The sequence below is a fragment of the Talpa occidentalis genome, unplaced genomic scaffold (assembly GCF_014898055.3).
Source record: "Talpa occidentalis isolate TD23 unplaced genomic scaffold, MPIMG_talOcc4v2.1, whole genome shotgun sequence".
In the NCBI taxonomy this organism is placed as follows: Eukaryota; Metazoa; Chordata; class Mammalia; order Eulipotyphla; family Talpidae; genus Talpa; species Talpa occidentalis.
This window is the reverse complement of record NW_026555331.1, coordinates 146,587,653-146,613,271: the sequence shown is the minus strand read 5'-3', so window position 1 is coordinate 146,613,271 and position 25,619 is coordinate 146,587,653. Positions and strand designations below refer to the sequence as shown.

Below are 25,619 nucleotides of genomic sequence, written 5' to 3'. Positions count from 1 at the left end.
TTTTTCCCCCCAAGCCTGTTTATATGCTGACTGGTTATAAATCTAAATAATTCAGCATTGGGATAAACTGCCTATATCGAGTAATGGTAATGATGTATTTGTCTTTCCAGAAGGAAGAAATGACGTAAATCATTGACTATCCTAGCTTCAAGGTCAAAGGCAGAAGGAACTTCAGGAAGAACATGGCCTGGCCCAGTATTTTCCAGGGAGGAACTCTGTTCTCGCGGTTCAGCCATCACCATGTCGTCGTGTTCCTGCTCACCTTCTTCAGGTCGGTGATCTCTTGCTGCTTTCCTCACCGAGGAAGCTGTTGCGAGGCGTGTGTGTAATGCGGTGATGGGCAGGGGCTTATCGCGAAACAGACTGGTTTACTCCTGTACTTTCTGGAGCCAGTGCTGTGGTTCCCAGGGCTGCTCTGCCCATAGCTGGTAGTGCCTGGAGACACGTCTGTTGTTGCACAGGGAAGCACTGCCACTGCCTCTGACGAGTAGGGGTGAGGATGCTGCTGAACACCCTACACCACACAGCAGCCCACCACGGCAAAGCGTTTGGGGTTCTAAAATGTCAGGGCCATCGTTTAGAATGCCTGATCGAACATAAAGTCCTTCGTCAGTTAAAACCTTGAGCTTGGGCCTCTCTGGTGGTGCAAGGGGTTAAATCTCAGCACTATGAAGCTATCCGCAGCCTCTGCAGCATAAGTTCGATCCCCAGCCAGGGAGCTGCCCACATGGCGCAGCAGACCTCTCCTGTCTCGCCTGCTGCTCCCCTCAGCAGTGTCTTCAGTCGGTCTGCCTGTTCTGTTTCCCACTCTGTCTCTGGTGGATCCTCTCACCCCCCGCATCTCTGGCCTACACCCCAGTTCTTGTATGCATAAATAATTAAAATAAATCTTTAAAGAAAAAAAATAACCTAGAGCTTGAGGACAAATGAGGTGCTTGTACAGGGAATGCCCTGGGCCTCCGTAAGCACCAGAGGAAGGTGAGACAATGAGAGGAATCCTGGAGTCTTACGGCCCCTCCTGCTTCGCACCACTGAAGAAATAGCCCCCGGTCATGACCCTTTGGCGTCAGTGGCTTTCTTTAGTGGCCTATAGATGACAGAAGCCAGATTGTTCGGTATGAGGGACATGCAGTTCACAACCTAATGATTCAGCTCTTATGATGATTTCTTCTATGTTGATTTATTATTAACTTTTGTTGAAAGGACCACTATTGGATGTTTTCTTAAAATGGAAACTGAGAAGACAGTTCTCCAGTTACGTCAGAGTTGGTTGGGTCTAGTCCCACCCCCATCTTCTTGGTACAAGGATCAGTTCTGAGTGAACTCATGGTGAAGAGGACTGATTGTGTTTAACTTTTGCTTAGTAGAGTCTGTTTCAATTGCTGGTTCTTTAAAGTCATGCTTTTCCTTTTCTTCAAGAGAAGAGTTCTAAAGTTCAGTCAGACAAGTGGTACATACCTGATTTTATTGAGTGCCTTTTTCCTTGCTGTCCATTCGGCTGACTTTTGTCTATTTCATAGTTACTCCTTGCTCCACGCGTCGAGAAAAACATTCAGCAATGTCAAAGTCAGTATCTCCAAGCAGTGGACACCTAGTGCTTGGAACAAGTCCATCGAGTTGCCCGCCGAGGTAAGCAAAGCGGAGTGCCGGCCGGGGTCGGGAAGGGCACCCAGCCCATCTAAGTTCTTCTCAAGTTCTTTTTGTTTCATTTGTCCACTTAGGACTGAAATGACTTACTGTTTTCTTTGGCATAAATTCTAAACTGTTCTGCTTGATTTCAACACTTGTCCTCATCAGGGCTGTTTGTCCATTCCGACCAGCTTTCTGCTTACTGTCTGGACATCACACAGTTCTGGCTAAGCCATTTTTTCATGGTGTCACAAAAGCACCTGCTCTTTTCTGTCTTGGAGATTTTGCTCATTTTCTCTGGTAGACTCTTCACCTTCTCTCTGCCTACCACATGTTGCCTTTGCCTTTGTGTTAAGTAAGATAAAGCGCCGCTTTTTCTATCAAGTTTTTCTCCAGCTTCTGCTGATTTTCTGTCTGTGAACTGCGCATGCCGTGTGTTATATAGTCTAATGGCACCACATTCATATACTTTCCATCTATTTGATCTGTTTGTATCTTGCTGAACAGCTTGAAGTTAAGAGCTTTCACCGAGTTCCCTGATCCATGGGGGGCCAAGTCAGTTCTTCCCTGACTATTTGGGACAGAGATGTTTTTCCCTTCAGTACCTGTCTCCAAATACAACTCCATTCTTCTCCATCTGTGCCGCAATACTTAAGTCCTGCTCAAGTGGAATTGTAGATCTCTGTTGATATTCTTAGCATGCTTTAGTTCTTAAACATTATTTTCCCTATTCGAGCCAAAGTGGACAGAGACTTGAAGGTTATATGAATAGCCTCCTCCCACTTGAAAGAAGTGACGTAGTGGTAACTTATTGAAAGTCTGTCTTGGGCCTCCTTGGTGGCGCAGGTGGTTGAGCGCCACACTGTGAAGCCGTCTGCAGCCTCTGCAGCACGGGTTCAATCCCAGCTGGCCGGCGAGGATCCCACATGGCGCGCCAGACCTCTCCTGTCCTGCCCGCTGCTCCCCTCAGCAGTGTATTTCGTCAGTCTGCCTGTTCTGTTCCCCTCTCTGTCTCTGATGAATCCTCTCACCCTCCCACATGTCTGGCCTATACCCTGGTTCTTCCCACACGTCTGGCTTATACCCTGGTTCTTGTATAAATAAATAAATCTTTAAAAAAGAAAGTGTGTCTTGCATAAACACTGTTCTCAGCACTGATGATACCAAAAAAAGACTCTGTCCTCATGGGGCATATATTCCAGGGGAGATGCTCCTGCACACTTCTGGAGTTTAGGTTAGCTGGAACTTTTGAAAGGAAAGATGAAGATAGAAGACTAGGTTTCAGACAGTCTTGACCAGTGCATCCTGGAGAGCAGTGCTGACTTTCCATCCCTTTCTTTCGATTGGAAAGTTCAGGATTTTTCCTTGCCCAGGCCTGCTGCTGGGAGTGGATTGGGCAGGTCATCTGTCCCTTTCACTCCTCCTGGCTTTGGGGTCTGTGATGGCCTCAACTCCAACTTCCCTTTGAGATGTCTCTTACCCAAAGTAGAAGGGATTTATTAGAACTAGAAATATAGTTAAGATTAGTCTGAACTCTTAAAAAATATTTTGTTTACATACGTTCTGCAACATTTCTTAAATCCCCTAAATAGCATTCTCAGGATGTACTTACTGCAGCTTTCATTTTTTGCATAGCTATCTTAGTGCTTTACAGAAAGAATTCAAGGAGACAGTCTCTGTACCTTGAGGATTTGTAATGGATTTCACTGACGCAAACAATGACAATAGTAAGTGACCGTGACATGAAATCTATGTTTATAGGTAATAAAGAGGTACAAGTATCCCCACTATCTAATAGTAGACTTCCCATTTCATGTGATTTCTAGGTTAATTTTTGGACCTGCGGTCCCTTAATTTTTTTCTCCCATAGAAGTTCATTAATATCACTCCTGCAGCCCCACAATAACCTGCCATATCATTCCGAATAGGAGCCATTTACTTTCACATAGTGGGGGAAACCTGCAGTGGTTAAATCTAACATTTGAGAACAACTTGGCTGACAATTATGAACAAAATTTGTTCTCTTCAATGAAGAAGCCTCACCTCTCCAGTCAGGACAGCTGGGAAGAGTGAGTCTGAAGCTCTCTAGGATGAGGGGGTGTCCTCAGTGTTCCACCTCAACCTTATGCACAGCTGCTCTCACCAACCTGCTAGCACTCACTGTAGGCCATGAAAGGCCCCGTCGTAAAGTAGCTCTAGCTCGTCACTGCTCACCACCCAGGAAGCTCATCTGTGTCAGTAGCTCCCTCACCCCCAGGCATCGCCCTTACTCTCTTACAAACCTCACTTAGGAAACCCACACCGTGACCTTTCAACTGAGCAGTTTTATGCTTCTGGGAAGTGCCTTAGCACAGGCGGTTACAATTGCCCCCCGCCCCCACCTGCCCAACACAGCAAACCTCACACTCCTAAGCATTGTGTGTTCACTTGACACACACACACACACACACACACACAGAGCAGCTTGAACAACTGCAGCGTGTGGATGGGAGCATATTCTAGTCTCTGTGACTTTGAATAAACATGGCTGGTTCACCATGTACACTGGGTCCTTTCTTAGCCGCTAGTTAAGTCATCTTGATCTGTATCAGTGAAGTAAATGTTCTTTTTTTTTGTTATCCGATTTGCTGACTCTTCTCATTGGTCTGCTTTGTTCTTTTAGCTTTTGGTTTTGTTTTGCTTTCCACTTGTTAAGTAGGCAAAGTATATTTCAGCTGAATTCTGGCAGTGAAGCTGAAAAAAGCTTTAGAATTTGTCAGTAGCTGGGAAGGCCACCCCAGCAGGGAGTTTTGGTGATCTCTCTAGAGAGCCAAGAGACCCCTGAGACTTGGAGAGGTGCTGGGCCCCCTGTTTCAAGCCCATGACGGTGTGCACCCAGTGGGGCTTACCCCGGTGCTCATGAGCCTGGGGGATCAGGGATAAAATGTTGCATAAGTGTCACAGAAACAAGTTCCAAGACTCTAGAATCACGCTTTGTATTTTATTATAATTTTAAGGTTTTGCCTTCTTTCTTTATTTTTTAAAAGATGTATTTATTTATACATACAAGAACTGGGGCGTAAGCCAGAGGTGTGGAGGGTGAGAGGATTCACCGGAGAGAGTGGGGAGCAGAACAGGCAGATCTTCTGAAATACACTGCTGAGGGGGGCAGCGGGTGAGTCAGGAGAGGTCTGCTGTGCCATGTGCATAGCTCCCTGGCTGTCCAGGGATTGAACTTGTGCTGCACTGGCTGGCAGTCACTTGATAACGCTGTCTTTAACCCCTGCGCCACCTGGGAGGCCCGAAGGTTTTACTTTCTGGAAAAGATCTTTTAAATTGCTGATTGTGCTTTTTCTCTTTAATATTATAATATCAAATTGTCTTTGTTAAAACAACCCGTCTCCGAAATAGTTTGGTCCAGTACTTTGCTAATTTTGTGGCCTGACTACTCAAAAGAGCTTTTGGTTATGTGGGTTTTTCTCACCCCACCCGCCTCCCTAAAACCAGGTTATATGTTTTTCAAAGTTATTTTTAAATGAGTCAAGTAAGCTCCTAGCAGGTAGCATAAATAACATTTTATGAAAAATGAGTTTTTCAAAATAAAACAAAAATCACCTCCTAAGAAAATGGCATCAATTAGCATTTTTTGCACATTCCTCGTGTCTGACTTACTAGAAGGCAATGGCTGTTCAAGTCTGCTTAGATGCAGTTTCCTGCCAGTGATTCTTTGAAGTATAGGAAGAGAATTTGGCTTTTCACAGGTACATAATAGGAAAGGGAGAAGTATTTTAAGTACCCTTTCCATTAATCATGGATATTCATCTTTGCTATCACACCAGAATTTGACAAGTGGCAATTTCTTAAAGGTTAGTTGCAATGTGGAATCTGAAAATGTATCAATTAACTTTTTACACCCTGACATTAAGAGCCATTTGTCTATCTTGTACTTCGAATGGATGTTGAAGTGACAGGCTCATGTCATTCTTGTTTGAGGAAATATCTACCAAATACCTAAATCTGAATAACTATCACTTGTCAGTCATTCTTTCAAGGAAAAATGGCTTCCCTGCTGGTGACGCCCACAGTGGCACAGTGCTTGTTGGTGCGCTGTGTGCTCGCCTGTGACTCCAACCCACAGCGTATTAAAAAAATAACTCTGCTTGGGCTAGATTTAATGCAATTAATAATCTGTACTGCTTCCTTGGGAACAGTCTTGAAAAAAACACAAGTGAGGGCCTCCCTGCTGGCGCAAGGGGTTAAGTCTCAGCACTATGAAGCTATCCACTGCAGCATGAGTTTGATCCCCGGCCTGCTGCTCCCCTCAGTAGTGTATTTCAGTAGTTCTGCCTGTTCTGCTCCCCACTCTGTCTCTGGTGAATCCTCTCACCCCTCCCCTCCCCACACTTCTGGCCTACACCCCAGCTCTTGTATGTGTAAATAAATAAAATAAATCTTAAAAAAAAAAAGCCCAGTGATGTGGACTTTTTCTTTTTTTTTAAGATTTATTTATTTATTTATACAAGCACTGGGTACAGTCAGAAGCGAGGGAGGGTGAGAGAATTCAGCAGAGCCAGAGTGGGGAACAGAACAGGCAGACGGATGAAATACACTGCTGAGGGGAGCAGCGGGCGCAGCAGGAGAGGTCAGCACGCCATGTGGGACCCTCACTGACGGCCGGGGATCGAACCGGCGCTGCAGAGGCTGTGGGCAGCTTCGCAACCCAGCACTCAACTGCTGCACCACCGGGGAGGCCCTGATGTGGACTTTTTTACAAAAGATTTTTGTATGAGTGGTGGTGATAAAGGCCATCGTGATCACGATCAGAGTTTAGCGTGATGGTCTGGGTTCACACAGGAGGTGTGGAGTTCTCTCCCTGCTGTGGCTTTTGCACAGTCCACCAAGAAGTAAAGGGAGAAAGCAGGTGCCATTCCAGTAGCACATTGTGTTTGACCTTGTGAAGTTCCTGTATGTTGTGTGTGTTTTCTGATCTGTGGCAAACTGATGTGCTCTTTTCACCATCACCAGGGTTCCGGGAGGGTGGGCAGGGCTTGGCCAAGAAGGTACTTTGAGAAACAGGAGCCCTGGGAGGCCTAGGAAGCTGACTTGTTCTTGTCTCCGCTGTAGATCTGGAGCCGCAACCACTTGTTCCCCAGCGCAGCGGAAGCCACGCTTTTTCTCGGAATGCTGGATACCATTTTCCTCTGCTCCTACGCCGTGGTAAGTTTTAGAAATCTAGGGTTTTTTTTTTTCAGTTTTATTTTTGTGTAGAACTGGGGTGTAAACCAGAGGTGGGGGTATGTGCGTGAGAGAACTCACCAGAGACAGAGTGGGGAGCAGAACAGGCAGATTCACTGAAATATACAGCTGAGGGTAGCAGTGGGCGAGTCAGGAGAGGTCTGCTGCGCCATGTGGGTCAGCTCCCTGGCTGGGGATCAAACTCATGCCATAGCTGTGATATCCCCGAGACTTAACACCTTGGCCACTAGGGAAGCCCTGAAATTTAGGATTTTAAATTGAGGAGAGAGATAAAAGGATATGACTAACCCTTATGAATACTGTAGGGGATTTTGAATTTGCTGACTGAGGAGAGTTGGGTATTCCTGTAGTTTATATTTTGTGAATTTTCTACCCACCCACCACCCACTCACTCCATCCATCCGTCCATCCATCCATCTATCCATCCATTCATCCATCTCACTCAGCAGTTGCTTACTGAGCACCTGCGCTCGGGCACGTTACATGCAGGTGCCTATTGTCCAAGTGATGGAGAGTAGACATGTGGTCACATGAGTCTGGGGTGCAGGCTGGAGGTGGAGTTTCTGAGTCCTTCATGTATAGGTAATACTTAAAATGATGAGGCTGGATGAAATGTGAGGGGATTAGGTGAGGATAGACAAGGAGGGTGACTCTGAGTGGTTTGAGGTGGGGAGATGAGGCGTGGCAGGGAGGTAGAGATGGAGCAGTGAGGAAGTTGGAGAAGAATGAGAGGGGTGGCCTGGAGCCCCAGGGTAGTTGGGGCTGGTCTGTCTGAGGCCATCTTTGATTGGGCAGCTCGGGTCGGGCTGGCTGGAGGAGCATCTGTGGTGGCTGCCAAGTCAGAGCGGCGGCCTCGGGAGCCGCGGCTGAGCCCGTGCCCTGTGGGACAGGCTGACCTTCCCTCCTTGCACCCAGTGTCCCCTGTTTCAGATGGACCCAGCTATCAGGAAAGCCTCTTGATTGTGAATGGTGCCGGTGATGTGAAATGCTGGGTGAACTCTAAATGTTTGCCTATTAGGATGCCCTTCCTTCCAAGAGGACGTTTGTAGAAACGGTTGGGGCCAGTCTTAGATCATCTGGCCTAACACCTCTGTACCTCATCCTGGGGTGGGGCTTGGGTTGGTGTCATTCGGCTTGGCTGGCACTCTCCCACGGGTGCTTCTCTTTGAGCTTTTTATAGAATAATTTATGAAGCTGTAAAGCCCCTGGGCAGGGCAGCTCTGCCACCATCCACTAGCTATGTTCAGCTTGGTTTCGAAAAGGAATGTAGCCTGTTATGATCATACCTATCTGCAGGACTCAGTAGCTTCAGAGTAAATAAGAGCCATGGTAAGTCAGATAGTGAGCTGTGTTTCCCTCTGGAACTTCCAGGCATTTGGAGCCATACAGAACAAACTGACTCCCCAGTATGAAACCTTATTAAGAGGTTCCCCCCCGCCCCCCATATAGCTTAAGGTGGTGAGTGGCAGCTGTGGGATGGAGAATCTGCTCTGGTGCTTATAGGTGCCTCTTTGAGGGTAGCGAGAGCTTGTGGATAACAAGCGACCTGTGAGCACAAGAGTAGATTTCTACATTGTCATAATAAATGCCTTAGGGCATCTAGATTTTCTGAGACAGATACAGTCAGTTTATTAGACATACTTGTACCTGAGTTTAGGTTTCCAATCACAGTGTTGATGGACTTGCTGTGTTTATGGAAGAAACCTAAGTCAGTCAGCCTGTTGCCGTGACTTCAGGTTTTGGCTTCTGCTGCTTGGTGGTGGGGGGAGCAGAGGCAGCTCTTCAGCTAATTACTGCCTCTGCTCCCTACCCTCCCTGCCCCGAGCTGTGCTGAAACCCTGGGGCCAGACCCAGTGGGCAGCCCGTGTGCCCAGCGGCTTCTGTTCCGAGGACTCGTAGTGACACATCTCCGTTCAGAACGCACGTGGCCGGAGAGCAGACCACTGCTGCTCGGGACTGGGTCTGCTCTAGAAAATGAAATATGTTCATGTGCTTGTTTATTAGGAATTTTTTTTTTTTTTTTTTTGGTGGGACCCTAGCCGGTGGCCCGGGATGGAACTGGCGCTGCAGAGGCTGTGGGCAGCCTCGCAACCCAGCACTCAACCACTGCACCACCAGGGGAGGCCCAGGAATTTTTTTTTTAATCGAAATAAAGTTAGTTTTCTACCCTGTATAGCCTCACACCTCTTCAGAATGTGACCTCATCACACCAAGCACAGAATTCTTCTTCTTTTTTTTTTTTTCCAGTCTCCTTTCAGGCAGTTAGGGGATCGGGTGGATCCAAAGTTTGCACTGCACCAGGGTGTCTGGCGGCCCGAGTGGTTCCAGTGCCGGAGCCGCTTCCTTTCCTGAAATGTTGGTGAAACTGACATAGAGTGAGGCTCTCCAGGCCCGAGACCCCGCATTCTCTCTGAGTGCTCTCAGTGTTCGGGCTGTGTTGTTCCTCGGAGTTGTAAAATCAGCTTTCTTTCAGGGTCTTTTCATCAGCGGCATCGTTGGGGACCGGCTTAACTTACGATGGGTCCTGTCCTTCGGCATGTGTTCTTCTGCGTTAGTGGTAAGTTGGAAAGGGGTCACCGCCGTCCTCACTGTCGTTCTTACGATTATCACTCTTGCTATTTTTCCAGAGTCAGGTATTCCAGAATCCAGGTAACCACCTACTTCTCATGTAGATGCTAATAGTAAAATTAACCTTTGGTTTTCTTATCTCTTGTGTGCCTTATGGGTCTGTTTAAAGTACAGCCCAGATCATGCCCCTTCCGCGACTCTCAGAGCCAGGCACACACAGCACAGTGTTCTGTGTTCTCTAGACCTGCTCCCAGCCGCCCGTCCAGTCGGGTCTCTCCCTTTGTGCCAGGGTGGCTCTTGCCAAACTCCGCCATTTTCCTGCTCCTTTCTGCCTCCCCGGGCCCTGCTGTTCTTCCCGCCTTGAATGGTGCTCCCTGACGTCGTCTCCCTGCTGCCTTGCTCTACTTACCCCGCTCCCGAAGTCCCTGTCCCCTCTCAGCTCTAGTTGCTCTGATGGCTCTTGCGTGGCCTGCTGCTTGGCTGCTTATTCTATGTCAGTGCCGCTTCCCTCAGCGTGCAGCGTGGAGGCTGAGATCCCGTGCTCCCGACACTGTCCCTGCTTCTGTGGTTTCCTGGCTGATGATTTCTCGGTGCTTCTCTCCCTCATTTGGATTCGCCTCCTAGAGTGCAGAAAGGGGTCTCTGAGTAACTGTGCGAGGCGTCGGGAACAGTGCCAGGGCGTTAAGTGCTCTGTCAACTGTCAATGTTGATTGACCTTTATTTGCTTCCAGCCAGGAACTTTGGTTGATTGAAAGCCTACCGTTTAGTTGGGCTCTCTTTTATTGTTTTTCCAATGCCTGCCACTTGCCCATAGGGAAAAACCTGCTCTTCTTTGAAATTTTAGAGATTTGAGGTACTTCATTTGTCCACAGGCCGCTCACCACACATAGATGCCTGCTATTTTCAAACCCATGTACATTTTTGCTTCGTTCTTTCATATTTTTTGGAAAATTGAAGTATGTCCCTCATGGAAACTTTTGAGTTTTGACCAGTGACATGTTTGTATGACCCTGCTTCTTGCTCTTCCTCTAGCCTCTGGCAACCACTGACCATGTTTCTGTCCTCATAGTTTTGTTTGTTCTAGAATGTATTGTAGCAGGAATCATCCAGTATTTATTATAGATGTCATTTTTTAACCCCTGCCAAGTGTCCCCTAAAGAGGCTTCAACTATAAATAAGATGTTCACGTGTGCAAAATGCCTAGAAATAAGCAGTCGTGTGATGAACGCTGCTGAATTACCGAGCCGCTCCCAAGTTAGCCTGACTTGCTTGGTAGCCACAGCAGAAGGCTGGTCCCCCGGCCCCAGCATGTGCCTGGTGCTGTCATCCCTGCATTTGCCTCCTGTCATTATTGTATTCGCCTCCACACACTGTCAGCCCTCCTCAAACACAGCCCTGAGGGAGAGGACGGAAACAGTGAGGCCTTCGCTCTTCAGGGTTGAAGATGCGAGTTGGAGGGACGATCCTTGGACACCTTGGCCCCTTCAGTCGGTGGCATTCAGACCCTGTCTCCCTTGAGCCGCGCTGGGCAGGAGTATCTGGGGAGCCGCCAGGCATCGCTTAGGCCCCAGATGTGGGAAAGTTCTCACAGAAGCATAAGTTGTTGACAGTTGTGTCCCCCAAGTGTCCATGTGGATGTTACATGTTCCTTTCTCTCCCCTTCTCCAAGGTGTTTGTCTTTGGCACGCTAACAGAGTGGCTGCGCTTCTACAACAAGGGGCTGTACTGTTGCCTGTGGATCGTGAATGGCCTGCTGCAGTCCACTGGCTGGCCCTGTGTGGTTGCGGTCATGGGCAACTGGTTTGGGAAAGCTGGGTATGCCACCTCTTCCTCCTTAATATCTGTGTCTACAGGGCGTTAATGTCGGGGCGTTCATCGACTTATAGTCGATGGACTAGTCCCTTTGACATTGCCCGTTCCTTCCCTCTATTTTAGAAAGTCAGAATAGCTCGGGAGAGATTTCAAAGTCTGTCAACAGTGATGTGGCCCTTGGAGCTGATGGCGCCCGGGCAGACATGTTCAGAACCTGCCCCGGCCTTGGTCAGGCGCTGCTTATGGCTCAGGCGGCACATCTCAGGTCTCTAAATATCCCTTTAAAGAACACAGATAGCTCTCATGCCCCCCTGCCCCCCCCCATTCTGTATCGGCAGTGGGTTTTGCATTAATTCTTTTTTCTGAGACTCAGTGATCTAGCTTAACCTTCTTTCATTAAAAATAAGGCCACTTTGGTTGGTTACCTGTGTGATTTACCTAAGGTCACTCGAAGGCTCTAGTGAGATGCGCATGAAGAACACCTAGCTTTGGGCTTAGTTCAGTTGGTCTCCTACACCTTCTAGGACTTAGCAGATTGAGTTTGTAGGGGTGATGTGGGCCAAGGTATGAGGCTAGGCAGCTGCTAAAGTATCTTCTAGGCCTCTAAGGATGGAAAATAAGACTTGGCTTTGCTGTTCATCATTGTGTGTGACAGCTGGAAAAGCCAGGATTGTGACAGGCTCTTTGCCTCTGGACTGTGTTGTCTCTGTTGATTTCCAAGACTCCCGGACTCAGTGAGGATAACTCTTCTAAAGAGCTCAAAAGTCTAGGCCTATCAATATGTTACCCATATGTATCAAATAGTGAAAAAATACACGTTTGAATATTAAAACATTAGCTCTTCTAGACAATTTTTTAAAAATGTTTTTATTTTGCATAGAAGACTAGAGTACAGGCCAGCGGTGCGGTGGGAAGAGGGGGGGTCAGAGGATTCACCAGAGACAGGGTGGGGAGTAGAACAGGCAGATTTACTGAAGTACTACTAAGGGGAGCAGCAGGTAAGAGAGGAGAGGTCTGCTGTGCCATATGTGGATCAGCTCCCTAGACGGGGAACGAACTCAGGCCTTAGTGATGACAGAGCTGAGAATTAGCCCTTAGGCCACCAGGGAGGCCTTTTTACTTTCACCAGCTTTACTGGCGTTGTCTTTGTTCAGAGCTGATCACTTTTCCACAAGACTGTTATAATAGTTTCCCCTCCATCAGACTGTTCGTCTGCCCGTTCATTTTTAACAGCTTTATTAAAATATACAAAACGCTGCACATCTTTACAATGTACAGATTGATGCGCTTTAGCATGCATAGAACCATCATCACAAGCAAGAGAGTAGCAGATCCAGCTCCCCCAAAAGTTCCCTCCTGCCTCTCCGTGATTCTTCCCTCCCCCCGCCCCCTGCCGTCTCCAGGCAACTACTTATGTCCTCTCTGTCACTTGAGATTCATTTGAATTTTCTAAAATTTTATATAAATGGAATCATACAGTGGAGACTGTTCCTCATCTTCCATTCAGCATCATTGTGTTGAGATCCATTCAATGTCGTATGTGTTTCTTTCTTTTTATGGCTGAGTCATAGTCCATGATGTTACCCATTATTTGCTCACCTCTTGGTTAACATTTGGGTAGTTTTAGTTTGGGCTGTTACACATGAAGCTGCTGTGAACATCCTTAGATGGACATGTGTTTTCATTTCCCCAGTGTAATTGCTGGTCATATGGGAGATGGTCATGCATCTTTTTTTTTTTTAAAGATTTATTTATGCATACAAGAACTGGGGTACAGGCCAGAGGTGCAGGGAGTGAGAGGATTCACCAGAGACAGAGCGGGGAACAGAACAGGCAGACTGATTGAAATACACTGCTGAGGGGAGCAGTGGGTGAGTCAAGAGAGGTCTTCTGTGCCATGTGGGTAGCTCCCTGGCGGGCTGGGCATTGAACACAGCCCAGAGGCTGTGGATCGCTTCATAGTGCTGTGCTTAACCCCTTGCGCCACCAGGGAGGCCCTGGTTATTTATCTTTTAAAGAAATGGGCAGTTTCTTCCAAACTGGTTTTATCATTCCCGCCAGCAAAGTGTTAAGGGTCCTAGCTGCAGAATATCTTTGCCCACACTTGGTAGGTATGGTCTTTTGTGATGTGTGCTCTTCTAGTGGCTGCACAAGGGATACCTCATTGCATTTTCCTGCTGCCTGATGATGTCGAGCCTCTTTTTACGTGCTTATCGGCATCAGTTATTTTGTTTTGGTGATATATATTAAAATCTTTTGCCCCCTTTCAAAGTCTTTTTGTTTTGAGAAGATCATGCTTTTCTTTGCATCATCTATTTCTTTTTTTTTCAATTTTCTTTTCTTTTTTTCTTTTTTAAAGATTTATTTTTATTTATTTATTTATACAAGCACTGGGTATAGTCAGAAGCGCGGGAGGGTGAGAGAATTCACCAGAGCCGGAGCGGGGAGCAGAGCAGGCAGAAGGACCGAAGTACACTGCTGAGGGGAGCAGCGGGCGGCAGGAGAGGTCTGCACGCCATGGGGGACCCACCTCCTGTGGCCGGGGAGCAGCCAGGGATTGAACCGGCGCTGCAGAGGCTGCGGGCAGCTTCGCAACCCGGCGCTCAACTGCTGCGCCACCGGGGAGGCCCTGCATCATCTATTTCTGTATTGTTGAGTTGTAAGAGTTCTTGTCTCTTTCAACAGAGACAAGTCTTCTCTTGGGGAACTCATATGCACATGTTATCTCCCAAAGTGAGACTTTGTCTTCTTTTAATTCTCTTTTTTTAAATATTTAAATATTTTATTTTATATAATTCTTACATCTTTTTTCATCTTTGCACAATGTATCTTTTAATTCTCATAACAGTGTCTTTTGATGGGCCTCAAATTGAACTTTAGAATGATAAAATCTTAGCATCATGCGGGTATACTTAAGATAGAATGTGGGTTCTTTGTCCTGTGGCCCCTCACTGTTTAGAGTGGTGACCTGCGCAGGTGCCCTCCTGACTCTGGTGTCACCTCTTTCCCTGTTCTCCATCGTAGGCGAGGAGTTGTGTTTGGCCTGTGGAGTGCCTGTGCTTCAGTGGGCAACATACTGGGGGCGTGCCTGGCTTCTTCTGTTCTCCAGTATGGCTATGAGGTAGGTATTTCTTTCTAGCATTTTTTTTTTTTTTAATTATTTATGCATACAAGAGCTGGGGGGCAGGCCAGAGATGTTGGGGGGGGGTGGTGGTGGTGAGAGGATTAACCAGAGACATAGTGGGGAGCAGAACAGGCAGATCTACTGAAATAGGCTGCTGAGGGGCACACCTGGCAAGTCAAAAGAGGTCTGCTGTGCCATGTGGGTCACCTCCTTGGCTGGGGATCGAACTTGTGCTGCAGTGGCTGCGGATAGCTTCAAAGTGCTGCGTCTTAACTCATTTGGCCACCAGGGAGCCTCCCTCTTTCTAGCTTTTTCTTAAGTATGTAAGTGAATAAGCCATTTAAAACTACCTAAAGCTGTGTCTGGATGGGGCAAGGTTGGTGTTACAAGTGGAAAAACTTTTGATAAATTCATTCTTGGGGAAAAGAATTTGCTACTCATGTTACCCATAAAGAGCTAATCCCCTTCATATATAAAGAACCCACACACTGATAAGTAGAAGACCAGCAAAACACGGAAGGGTAAAGGATTTGCATGTGTAGTTCCTGAAAAGGAAGTAGAAATGTTTTATGCAATTGTGAAAAGCTTTTCCTCATAACTACCCAGTTATTCAGTTAATATATGTTAAATTCCTGTAAGTGGCGCAGGTCATAGGAAATAGGGCAAAGGGCAGAAATGAGCTCTTGTGGAGCTTAGGCACTGTCTGTAGAGTGATGCAGATGAAAACTGCACTGTACCAAGAGAGAGAGGCCTGGGGGGCAGGGAGGAGAGACTACGTTGCATACTTACTAGATTAATAAGGTTCCAAAAGTTTGATAACAGGTTGTGTTTATGGGGATGTGAGGGAGCAAGGCAGTGCTGGGAGGGTACAGGAGCCCTGGGTCTCCCCTCCCGCCCCCCAGCAGTCCCACCGAGGGACTTACCCAGGGCTGAATACACTTCAGCCTGGCAGGGCGCTGCATCTGCGGGTTATTTCCCTCAGCACCTTTTGATACCGCAAATGTCAGCTTATGAGGAGAGGCTGTAGCGGAGGAGAGGCTGTAGCGGTGGCTCACCTGTTCAGTGGGGGGCCATGCAGCTGTGCAGGAGACCCAGAGAGAGGCAGTGTGAGAGTGACAGGGAGAGGCTTCTGTGGTGCTTTCCTGAAGAGAGCAAAGCTGTGGAGTGATGCCATTTGTGTACAAGAAGGATGAAAGAGTGTATCGTTTTGTATTGGCTTCTATGTCTTCAACAGTCTGCAAAGGAGAAGCTACTTGCGCCGAGGTGCGCTGGTAACTCAGTGGGTGGGAGAAGGGGGTGGGAGGGGGTTTGTGTATTACTTTTGTTGCCGTGTGGGGGTACTGCCTGTTCAGAACATAAATAATGGAAATTAAGTTGCTCTTTTAGGAAGGAGATAAATTTTTGAGCAGCTGGTCAAGTGTTTGGTTTTAAGATCATCTAGTTCTGGTGAATGTGGGCAGTTGTTGTCCCACAGGCATGGTTCTGGGCTGCTTAGCTCCACACCTGGATTGTATTGACCAGTTTAGGTGGGAGTTGTGGTTCTTCCTTTTTGCTGCTCCCAGATCTGACTTCTGGAAGCTGACGTGTTCAGAATTGCAGACTGTCTCCCCAGATGAGGATCCTTTATTAAATAAAATTCAACAGTGCATCCTGGCTTACCAGAGTTTTGTTTTCTTTTAAAGATTTATTTATTTTATTTATTTATGCACACAAGAACTGGGGTGTATGCCAGAGGTGTGGGGGGTGAGAAGATTCATTGGCGACAGCGTGGGGAACAGAACAGGTGGATCTGCTGAAATATACTGCTGAGAGGACCAGTGAGTGAGGCAGGAGAGGCCTGCTGCGCCATGTGGGTCAGCTCCCAGCCGGAGATCGAACTCAGGTCTCAGTGGCTGGCGATAGCTTGATAGCGTTGAGACTTAAGCCCTGCGTCACCAAGGAGGCCCCTTTACCAGAGTCTTTAATGGTTCTGTCACCTTTCCAAATCCATTCTAGTCCCGACTGTCCCCCAGCAGAAGCTCTCTGCTTCCACCCTGAGGAGGATTCCCACGCTCCTCCCCACCTTGTGGCTTTGCTGCTCTTGAGCCAGAAAAGGGGGTCCATTGCTTTGATTTTCAGCTCCTCATTAAAACATTGTCTGGCTGCGGTGCCCTCTGTAGCTGTCCCCTCTCCAAATCCCCGTGTGTGTTTCTACTTAGGATGGGGCCTTCATTTACTCGGCTACTGCCTTTTATTATTCTCTGTGTTATGTAATCCCCTCAGCTGCACAGAGAATCTTCCAGGACACATTCTGCCTCCTGCAGGAGCCTGTGTGGCACAACAGGGAGATTTTTGGAGCAGGTCCTGATTTCCCAACCGTAGCCAGGCCTGCTCCGTGTCAGGGGCCTCAGTTCCCCTCTGAGCCTCGCGGGGTCATCAGGAAGAACTTATGAGAAAACACAAGTAAGACACTGAGCTCTGTGCCAGGGCAGGCTGTGCCTGCAGTGCTCATGGCCTTCCCAGTCTCCACAGTGTCGTCTCCCCACGTGTGCCCCGAGTGGCTCCCCAGTTGTGTAAGAAGCCCCCTCCCTTTTCCCCTCCAGTATGCCTTTCTGGTCACGGCCGCGGTGCAGTTCGCTGGAGGGATCGTCATCTTCTTCGGACTCCTGGTGTCGCCAGAGGAAATTGGTGAGGAGAAGCTGTCTGTGTTGTTCAGAACAACTTGGGTGACATTTGAGGAGAAATCTGGGGCCAGGAAGTCTGTCTCTTTTTTTCCTAGAACTATGAGTGAATGATAGGAGCTGCCTTGCTGTTTGTGGCTGCGCCTGGCGCAACTGCCAACACTCGAGGGAGCGAGGCTCACCTTGCAGAGATTCAGGGAAAACTCAGCATTTGCAAATGCATTTTATAATTGAGACCCTGGCTAGAAATTAGCCTGGAAGTATTTCTTTCTTTGTTTCTTTTTTTTTTTTTTAAGATTTATTTATTTATGCATACAAGAGCTGGGGTATAGGCCAGAGCTGCGGGGGGTGACAGGAGTCACCAGAGACAGAGTGGGAAGCAGAACAGGCAGGCTGACTGAAATACACTGCTGAGGGGAGCAGCGGGAGAGATAGGAGAGGTCTGCTGCCCCATGTGGGTAGGTCCCTGGCAGGCCGGGGATCGAACTTGGGGTGCAGAATCTGCGGATAGCTTCATAGTACGGTGCTTAAACCCTTGCGCCACCAGAGAGACCCTAATTACTGGATGTATTTCCTGTTTGCCTTCTTGAGACAGATTTTTCTTCATAAAAGTAATTGAGTGTGATACTTATCTATGGTTAAATGCAGAGTAATGTACAAGGGAAACCACTGAAGCTAAGAGCCGTTCTATCTTTTGAGTATTATTAAGCAGACATGTAGTTTAACAGTATGTAATTAACATTTTTCTGTATATAAGAGAGATACTGTCACGGAATTAAAAAAGCATCACTTTGAAGCTACTTAGAGGCCTGTTTTGTTGCTTATTGGCTCTGTGACCTGAGCTGACCTCAGTTGACCTTGGTCTCTGAACCTTAGTTACTTCTTTAAAATGGAAATAAAGAGAACATCAAGTGCCGGGTAGTGCGATGTGTGCGGCTCTCACCTCAGTGCCCAGCACCCCGTAAACAATGGTGGTTGTCGTCCTAGGTCTTCCAGGAATTGAGGCAGAAGAAAATGTTGAAGAAGACTCTCACCGGCCTTTAATCAGTGGTGCTGAAAATGAAGATGAATATGAGCCTAATTATTCCATCCAAGAAGGCAGTGCGGTCCCCCAAGTCAAGGCCATCAGCTTCCATCAGGCGTGTTGCCTCCCAGGCGTCATACCGGTGAGGATGGTCTGGCCTTCCTGCCACAGCCAGGGAGACCTCCCAGCCTCTGATGTTTACTCCACCTGCGTGAAGATCTCCACATACGTAGCTGTCCTTTGCTGCTCTATGTGGGAATCTGTGTTCAAGGAATATCGTACAGCGCCCTGCACTTGTTTCTCTACCGGGGACTTGAAAGGGATTGGAAGAGCCCCTCTGGGTAGTGCCTGATAACAAATGTCTTCAGCTTTGGGGGGACAGTGCAGTCTCCACCACAGCTGTTCCCCTCTCTAGAGAGGAACCTGTGGACAGGAGGGCGTAACAGGTGTGGCCAGACTTGGCTCATGAGCTCTGGTTTGCCGGCTCTGAGCTAGCATTCACTAAGAAGGGAGAATTGATAATTTTATACATACATGTTTTGGCCTGTTGACATTTTAGGGGAATATACATGCACTCACTCCAAGAAGGATTTTGAGTAGTTCATTAAGTCTGTTTCATTTGTCTATGCTCTGATCAATCCAAGAAGAAAAATTGTCCTTTTACTAGAGGATCCAGAGTGGAATGAGACTCCACAGTATTTTTTGGTAACACATTCCAGTGTTTTACAACCTTCACAGTCAGGAGAACTTTCTAGCGTCTGCACTAAATCCCTTCTGCTGCAGATTTCTAGCCTTGATGTTCTGGGTGCTCTAGCATGGGAATGGGTGTGAAGAGGCCTAGGTTTTGTTTCCAGATCACCCGCTGACCCGCTGTGGGGCCTGGGCTAAGTCTCTGCCCCGCCGGCAGACATCCCAGCTACCAGCCTCCCCAGGCCCTGGGGTGGTGGTTGGTTTGCTGTGAATAGCACCTGTTTTCGTTTCTTTGGTTTTTGAATGGTGCTTTATGGATGTAACTCTCTCCAGCCAGATTCAGAGTCCACAGGTCATTGCTTATTTCATACTCACCACTTCCCTCCCACTGATATCCCCAAAGTGAGAGAACTGACTTTTGCAAATAGTTAAAATAAGTTCGCAGAACGCCTTACCAAAAGTTGATGGATAATAATAAGGAAATGCTACTTTCTTTAGGCCTGTTCTTAAGCTAATGTTAGCATTTTTTTAAACTATTCATTAAAATGTTCTGGTAATTATTTAATTTATGGGATGAAACTTATATTTGTTGAGACCAAATATGGAGCTCTTTTGCTTTTCTTTTGCATTTCGCAAGCTGTTGTTCCCTGTCATGGGCAGGGATGTAAAGGAAACCTAGTTAACCAGATTCCTTTGTCTTGTAGTGGGTCGTCTGGACACTCCTGATTGGGATTTGGCTCTCTAGGGGGCAGCTGCCCTGCCAAGGAAGTTGCTCTAAAACAGTGATACCTCGGGAGTAGCTGGCAGCTCCAGAGAAAAGAATATACTAGCCAGACGCCCTTTGAAGTCAGTCTCTCTGTTCCTCCCCCTTTCTCCTTTGATGCTGAATGTCAGGATTTCCTGGTAATAATGTGTTGAATATAGGACTCTCGGCCCCATGACCATCTTAAAGCAGCTGCAACTTTCAATCCCAAAGTAGAACACAAGGCCTGTGATAATTCTGTTTCTTCATTTCTGACTCACCAGAAAATTCCCAAAAGAGTCTCTTTTTCTTTTCCACTGGATGGGGGAATGAATATACGACTTTTGGGAGCTCTCATGTGAAAGTTGTTTTAATGTTGATGCTTTTCTCAGGTCTTCAAACTATGAGTCACGTCGCTCTCCGTGTTCATATTAACTCAGCAGAAAGGAGAGCCAGGGAGCGGCTGTTGCGATCCCAGCTACGCTGCTCACTTCACTTTCCTGCCAGTGCACACGCTAGTTAGTGGCGAGAATACCTTTATCTTTGTCTAGACAAAGAAATACGAGTTTGTACCCTGCCTTATAGGTTTAAAACACTGGTTTGCTTCTACCAGAGAACTGAAGGGAGAAGAAACTGCGGGCAATTAAGAGATAGTTGTGTGTGTATTTTTATTCCAAAGGCCTGTTGTCCATGCCTTTCTAGAAGCAAATAGTAGAGGGAGGCTTGGTAAATGACAAAGGAGAATGTGTAGAGATGTTTAATCTGAAAATCAAGTGTTATTCATCCCAAACGCCTATCTTGTTTTGCTTTTTAATTATATAAAAATTGCGTCCATGCTTAGTGGAATATTTTTCTTGTAGTACTCCCTGGCCTATGCCTGCCTGAAGTTGGTGAATTACTCCTTCTTCTTCTGGCTGCCCTTTTATCTGAGTAACAACTTTGGATGGAAGGAGGCAGAGGCAGACAAGCTGTCCATTTGGTACGACGTTGGAGGAATTATAGGTAATGCCAGTGGGGTATCTTTTATTTATTTTTTTTACAGGAAAGAGTTAGTTGCTAGCTATCTTTTACTGGGTTATGAAATCTGGCATCATCTAAAGCTTTATTATTTATTCTACAGCCATTTTCCCCTAATCTTTGCCTTTAAACAGCCAAAATTAAAAAAAAAATAAAGCCCCTGGATGGGAGAGCCGCCCGCGCAGTGCTGTGATTTATACCGTTCTTTCTTCTCAGCTCTTTGTGGGTGCGTCAGCTCTCTTGTCTTGGGCAACTAGGGATAGTTCCCTCTGTAATCTCTTAGATGTAACCTTTTGTACATGTCCAGTGATGACTGCTCGAAAGCTAATGGCATGTCAGAGATCCAAGTCAGAATGAACTGTTCATTTCACCCGCCCCACCACCCCAGCCCCGAAGGGGAAGTTTCACTGGCTCAGTATATAGCTCGCTGGATTTTAGAGGTAGGAATGATGGCAGGGGTTCGTTCTTGTGAGTGTTTTGCAACTGCTGCATTGTACACAGCAGATTTTAGTTGTGACTTTTTTGCTGCAGCTGAAAATAGAAACGAGGAAGTAAGACTTTTAAGTAAGACTGATGAACAGAGTACATTCCAGTGGGTATTGCTAATGTAGCTGTGGCACAACCCTGGTATCCTTTCTATAATGTGTACATCAAGAATTGTGGTAAGACCAATACCCTGAGCACATGAACGCTCAGGGTGATGTATTATTACTGGAGTTGAACTTGTCTGCCCTTATCCTTAGATACAGAGTCAGCAGCCAAGTTGCCAGCCTTAGACCTGACCATCCCTTCTTGTCTCTTGAGACTGAGCTCCTGGGTCCTACTGCTGAAGGTAGACAAGGTGTCCCCAGGTGTGACTGTATCTCCAGGCAACGGTGTTGCTTAAACAGTTCTCACCACCTCTTTTTATACACCCTGACTTGTTAGCTATTGCCAACCAAGCCGTAATTGTTGTATTTCATTTTCGTCAGTATTCATTATCTTCTGTTAATTGTCGTTGAGGTGTGGCCTTTAGTTAGTCATCTTTTAAAATAAAAAGCAGAAAAAACAACCCTCATAGCCAGAGCAAGAAGTGGAAACAAAGGGACAGTGGATGGATTTGATGATCCTTATTTTGGAGTCCTGCCCCCATCAGCCAGTGTGGCCAATATCAGTCACGTGATCTTCCTAGGAGGAAACTGGAAGGATCTTTGGCAGTCGACCCTCTTTTTTGTTTTTAAAAAGATTTATTTATTTATGCATACAAGAACTGGGGTACAGGCCAGAGGTGTGGGGGGGTGAGAGGATTCACCAGAGACAGAGCGGGGAACAGAACAGGCAGACTGATGAAATACACTGCTGAGGGGAGCAGCGGGCAAGTCAGGAGAGGTCTGCTGCCCCATGTGGGTAGTTCCCTGGCTGGGGATTGAACTCTTGCTGCAGTGGCTGCAGATAGCTTTACAGGTTGTGTCTTAACCCCTTGCACCACTAGGGAGGCCCGTGACCCTCTATTTGGATAAACTGGTGTTGGGGTCCTTGACAGCAAGGATGGAGGCCCTGGGGGAGCGAGCGGCAGGTAACTGAGCCAAATGGGAAATGGCTTGTGACACACTCTTTGTGTTTGCAGGTGGGACTCTGCAAGGCTTCATCTCTGACCTGTTACAGAAGAGAGCACCAGTGTTAGCTCTGAGTCTGCTGCTGGCCGTGGGGTCCCTCGTAGGATATAGCCGTGAGTACTCCTTTGCAGTTGAATTATCCTGATCTCTGAGGCTGGGGGCCTGTGCCCTAGGTCAGCGGCCAGCCTGGGGAGGGCCTCGAGACTAGCCACAAAGGCACGACACGGGACCTTTGTCTTGTCCCGTAAGTGCCTGCTAAGGCGATCACCACTGGTTTTATTTGGATTGGGGAGGAAACTGGCATCTCTGCTGCTTTGTGGATTTGTTTAAAAGCTTGCTGGGGAGTGTATGTGCTTTGTTTGTGGGTAGGCTCCAGAGGGACAGCATTAGAGCCAATAAAACAATAAAAGGGAAAAGGTTTCAAAAGACGAAAGGTGGTAATTAGTAGGTTTGGCCTGTGTCCCTTAAGATGCTGCTCACATGGGAGTGGAGTTTTCTTGGGCTCTTAGAAGTCTCATTAGCTTGCACGCCAGCGAGAGGCAGACGTCATGAAGAAAGGGTGGGTGGGGCGGCGAGAGTCGTATCCCTTTGTCATCTCCGGGAACGAGCTGGGAGGTCACAGACGCCAGGGCTACGTCTGCTGTTCCATGTGCTTTTAGAGCCAGCTGCCACTTCTGTGTCTTTCCCCACAGGTTCTCCAAATGATAAGTCCATTAACGCGCTGCTGATGGTGGTCACAGGTACGGCCCCAGCCCCCTCACACGCTGCTGTTGCTCTGCCGCCCGTGAGCAGGAGACCGTGCTCTCCTTGGAGTAACACCACAGCCCGCGTCACGGAGAACTCAGATGGCGTGCGGAGAGCCGCCCCTCCAGACCCCCGTTCTCTGCTCCTCGGTGACCTCCCCAGTCCAGTGGTCCTTTGGACAGATTGCCTAGAATTTTTGATTGCTGTCTGGCTTCGTGTGGTACCTCTGCAGTTGGCTTAGGAAGCCGCCACAGGGAAACCTGTTCATTCGCTTTCAAAAAGCCAACGGGGCTCGTCTTCCCCCGGAACTGGCCAGTGTTTCTTGAGCACCGATTAAACAGTTGCGTGACTTAGGGCCCCCATTATAGGATGTGATTTATCTTTAAACTTCAGATCATTCTTAGGGTGGGGAGAGCCGCTGACGTGCCGTGAGGCCCATGGACTGACGAATGGGTTCTGTGAACGGGTTCTGGTGGCCCGCTCCACCGGTCCCCAGGGCCTCCCTGAGAGCCCCAGCAGCCACGACCACTGGCACCACTTTTTCTCTTCTCGCAGCACCCCCCCCCCCATATGTTGGTTCACTTAGATGCTCATCTGAGGCAGCATTGCTGTCACAGGAGGTGACAAGCAGGTGTGGCTCGTTATCAGAGAATGCACGTCCCACAGGCTGCGTGTTCACTCTATTTTCTTTTTTTTTAATTTTTTTAAGGTTTTTTTTTTTTTTTTTTTTTTTTTGGGACACTCGCCGGTGGCCTGGGAACGAACTGGCGCTGCAGAGGCTGCGGGCAGCCTCACAGCCCAGCGCTTAATCACTGCACCACTAGGGGAGGCCCTGAGATTTTTTTTTTTTTAATGCAGGAACTGGGGTACAGGTCAGAGGCGTGGGAGGGTGAGAGGATTCACCAGAGACAGAGCGGAGAGCAGAACAGGCAGACGGAGCGAAAATACTGCTGAGGGGAGCGGTGGGCGCGACGGAGGGGTCTGCTGCGCCATGTGGGTTTCTCCCTCACGGGCCGGCCGGGAATCAAACCCACGCTGCAGAGGCTACGGACAGCTTCACAGCGCTGTGCTCAACCCGCTGTGTCACTGGGGAGGCCCCCACTCTGTTTTCTACATCTTTGCTTTCTATCAAAGAAACTAGGCCCTTGTAATTCAAGAACAGATTTTAGGAAACTGAGTGCCCACTAGTTTAAAGTTCATCCTCTCTGGCAGAATTTCCGTTTTTACCGGTTATTTTTTCCTTTTAGTTTCCAACACAGTGCTGCAAATATTGACGTTTGTCTTGCCAATGGATTCCTGGTGGTATCACGATAGTGTCTTATTAAAAACCTGCTCTGTTTGTCACTGCAGGCTTTTTTATTGGTGGGCCTTCTAACATGATTAGCTCTGCTATTTCTGCGGACCTGGGTCGCCAGGAGCTGGTCCAAGGGAGCAGCGAGGCTTTGGCGACTGTCACAGGAATCGTTGATGGAACTGGGAGCATCGGCGCTGCGGTGGGCCAGGTGAGTGGGCCGGGGCCCAGCCAGTGGTGAATGAAGGTGTGGCTGCCCGTGGGCTGCAGTAGGTGGCACTCTCACTCTGCTGTGGCCAGTGCTACAGCCTGAGGTAGCCAGTCTCCTCTGGGGCCCACCTGATGTGACTGTATAGTGGGGGCCTTCTACAGTTTTGAGTTTCTTCCCACTTCTGCCTCCAGATTGTTGCTCTCTGGAGATCTGCTGAGCCCTGTGAGACGGGTTGTTGCTCCCAGGCCACCACCTTCTCCTTCCCAGCCTGAACTTGGCACCCCAGGGAGCCCACGAGACACATACTTCTCCTTATCCCCCCTGGCATGCAAACCTGTCTGTTCTCCCCTAGCTGACCACACACACAGGTCACAGGCCTCACACCGGTCCCTACTGGAAATTGCCTGGGTTCCTCATCTGCTGTGAGTCACTTTCTCTGCTTCCTGTGACTATCTCAGAGGTGGTTTGCACTGTCTTATGTCAGAGTCATCTGGGATGTTCATTTGGGCCCAGAATGTGAAGCTTCCCACACACTCGCCGAGTCACTTTTATTGAAAATGTCTCCCCTGCCGATGTTCAGATCCCTAGCTGAGAACACAGTCAGCTTCACATGCACCGTCGTGGCGGGGAAGCAGGAAGAGCAGTAAATCATTGTCGGCTTGGCTCACTCCTCTCCTCAGTTAGTTTTTGAAGGGTTTCCCAGTTGCCTGCAAGGTGAAACCACAAACTCTGAGTCTTACTACAAGAAGCCCTGTCACCCTCATCCGCGGTTTCCCTAATTCACACTGAATGACTTTATTCCCCCCACCTTTCCTTGATTTCCCAAGGGGGGAAATGTTTTTTTCCTCCTGGTTTCCTTTAATAGAGACTTGTCCCAGTGTGTCACATTGACGGGTGGTTTCTCTTCCCCTGCACCAGCTGCTTTTCCTCAGAACAGGAGCCATTTCCTGATCTACATTCCCTGTGCGTGGGGCTTCCGCCCATAGCTGGGACTGGGTATTCAGTCGCAGTATCGACCCGAGAGAAATGAGAGCAAATGCTTTCATAAAAACTTGTGTGCAGATGGGCAAAGCTAGATTATTCATAGCAGCTGAACAGCCGAAACAGCCCACATGGCCATCAGCTGGATGAGTGTATTGGCAAAATGTGGTCTTGCCATACACTGGAGTATTTTGTAATTCACTTTTCATTTTGATTTACCATGTATCCACCAAACTTTATAATTTCAGGGGTACATCTTTGCACCTTGATAGGTGTCTCTGCTTCATGCAGCCACC

The 25,619-nt window shown here is 47.8% G+C and overlaps 1 protein-coding gene across 1 annotated transcript in view; it reads left to right on the top strand.

The window, feature by feature from the left end:
• The window catches only part of SLC37A3 (solute carrier family 37 member 3), a 39,934-nt gene that overhangs the window by 7,688 nt on the left and 6,627 nt on the right, over positions 1–25,619 (top strand). The window contains exons 2-13 of the mRNA XM_037514407.2: positions 111–271; positions 1,521–1,629; positions 6,733–6,825; positions 9,338–9,421; positions 11,102–11,247; positions 14,269–14,365; positions 16,951–17,035; positions 18,016–18,194; positions 20,345–20,486; positions 22,108–22,209; positions 22,789–22,836; positions 24,191–24,342. Of these exons, the coding sequence (XP_037370304.1) occupies positions 183–271; positions 1,521–1,629; positions 6,733–6,825; positions 9,338–9,421; positions 11,102–11,247; positions 14,269–14,365; positions 16,951–17,035; positions 18,016–18,194; positions 20,345–20,486; positions 22,108–22,209; positions 22,789–22,836; positions 24,191–24,342 (1,326 nt within the window). The 5' untranslated portion in view covers positions 111–182. The remainder of the gene's footprint in view (positions 1–110; positions 272–1,520; positions 1,630–6,732; positions 6,826–9,337; positions 9,422–11,101; positions 11,248–14,268; positions 14,366–16,950; positions 17,036–18,015; positions 18,195–20,344; positions 20,487–22,107; positions 22,210–22,788; positions 22,837–24,190; positions 24,343–25,619) is intronic.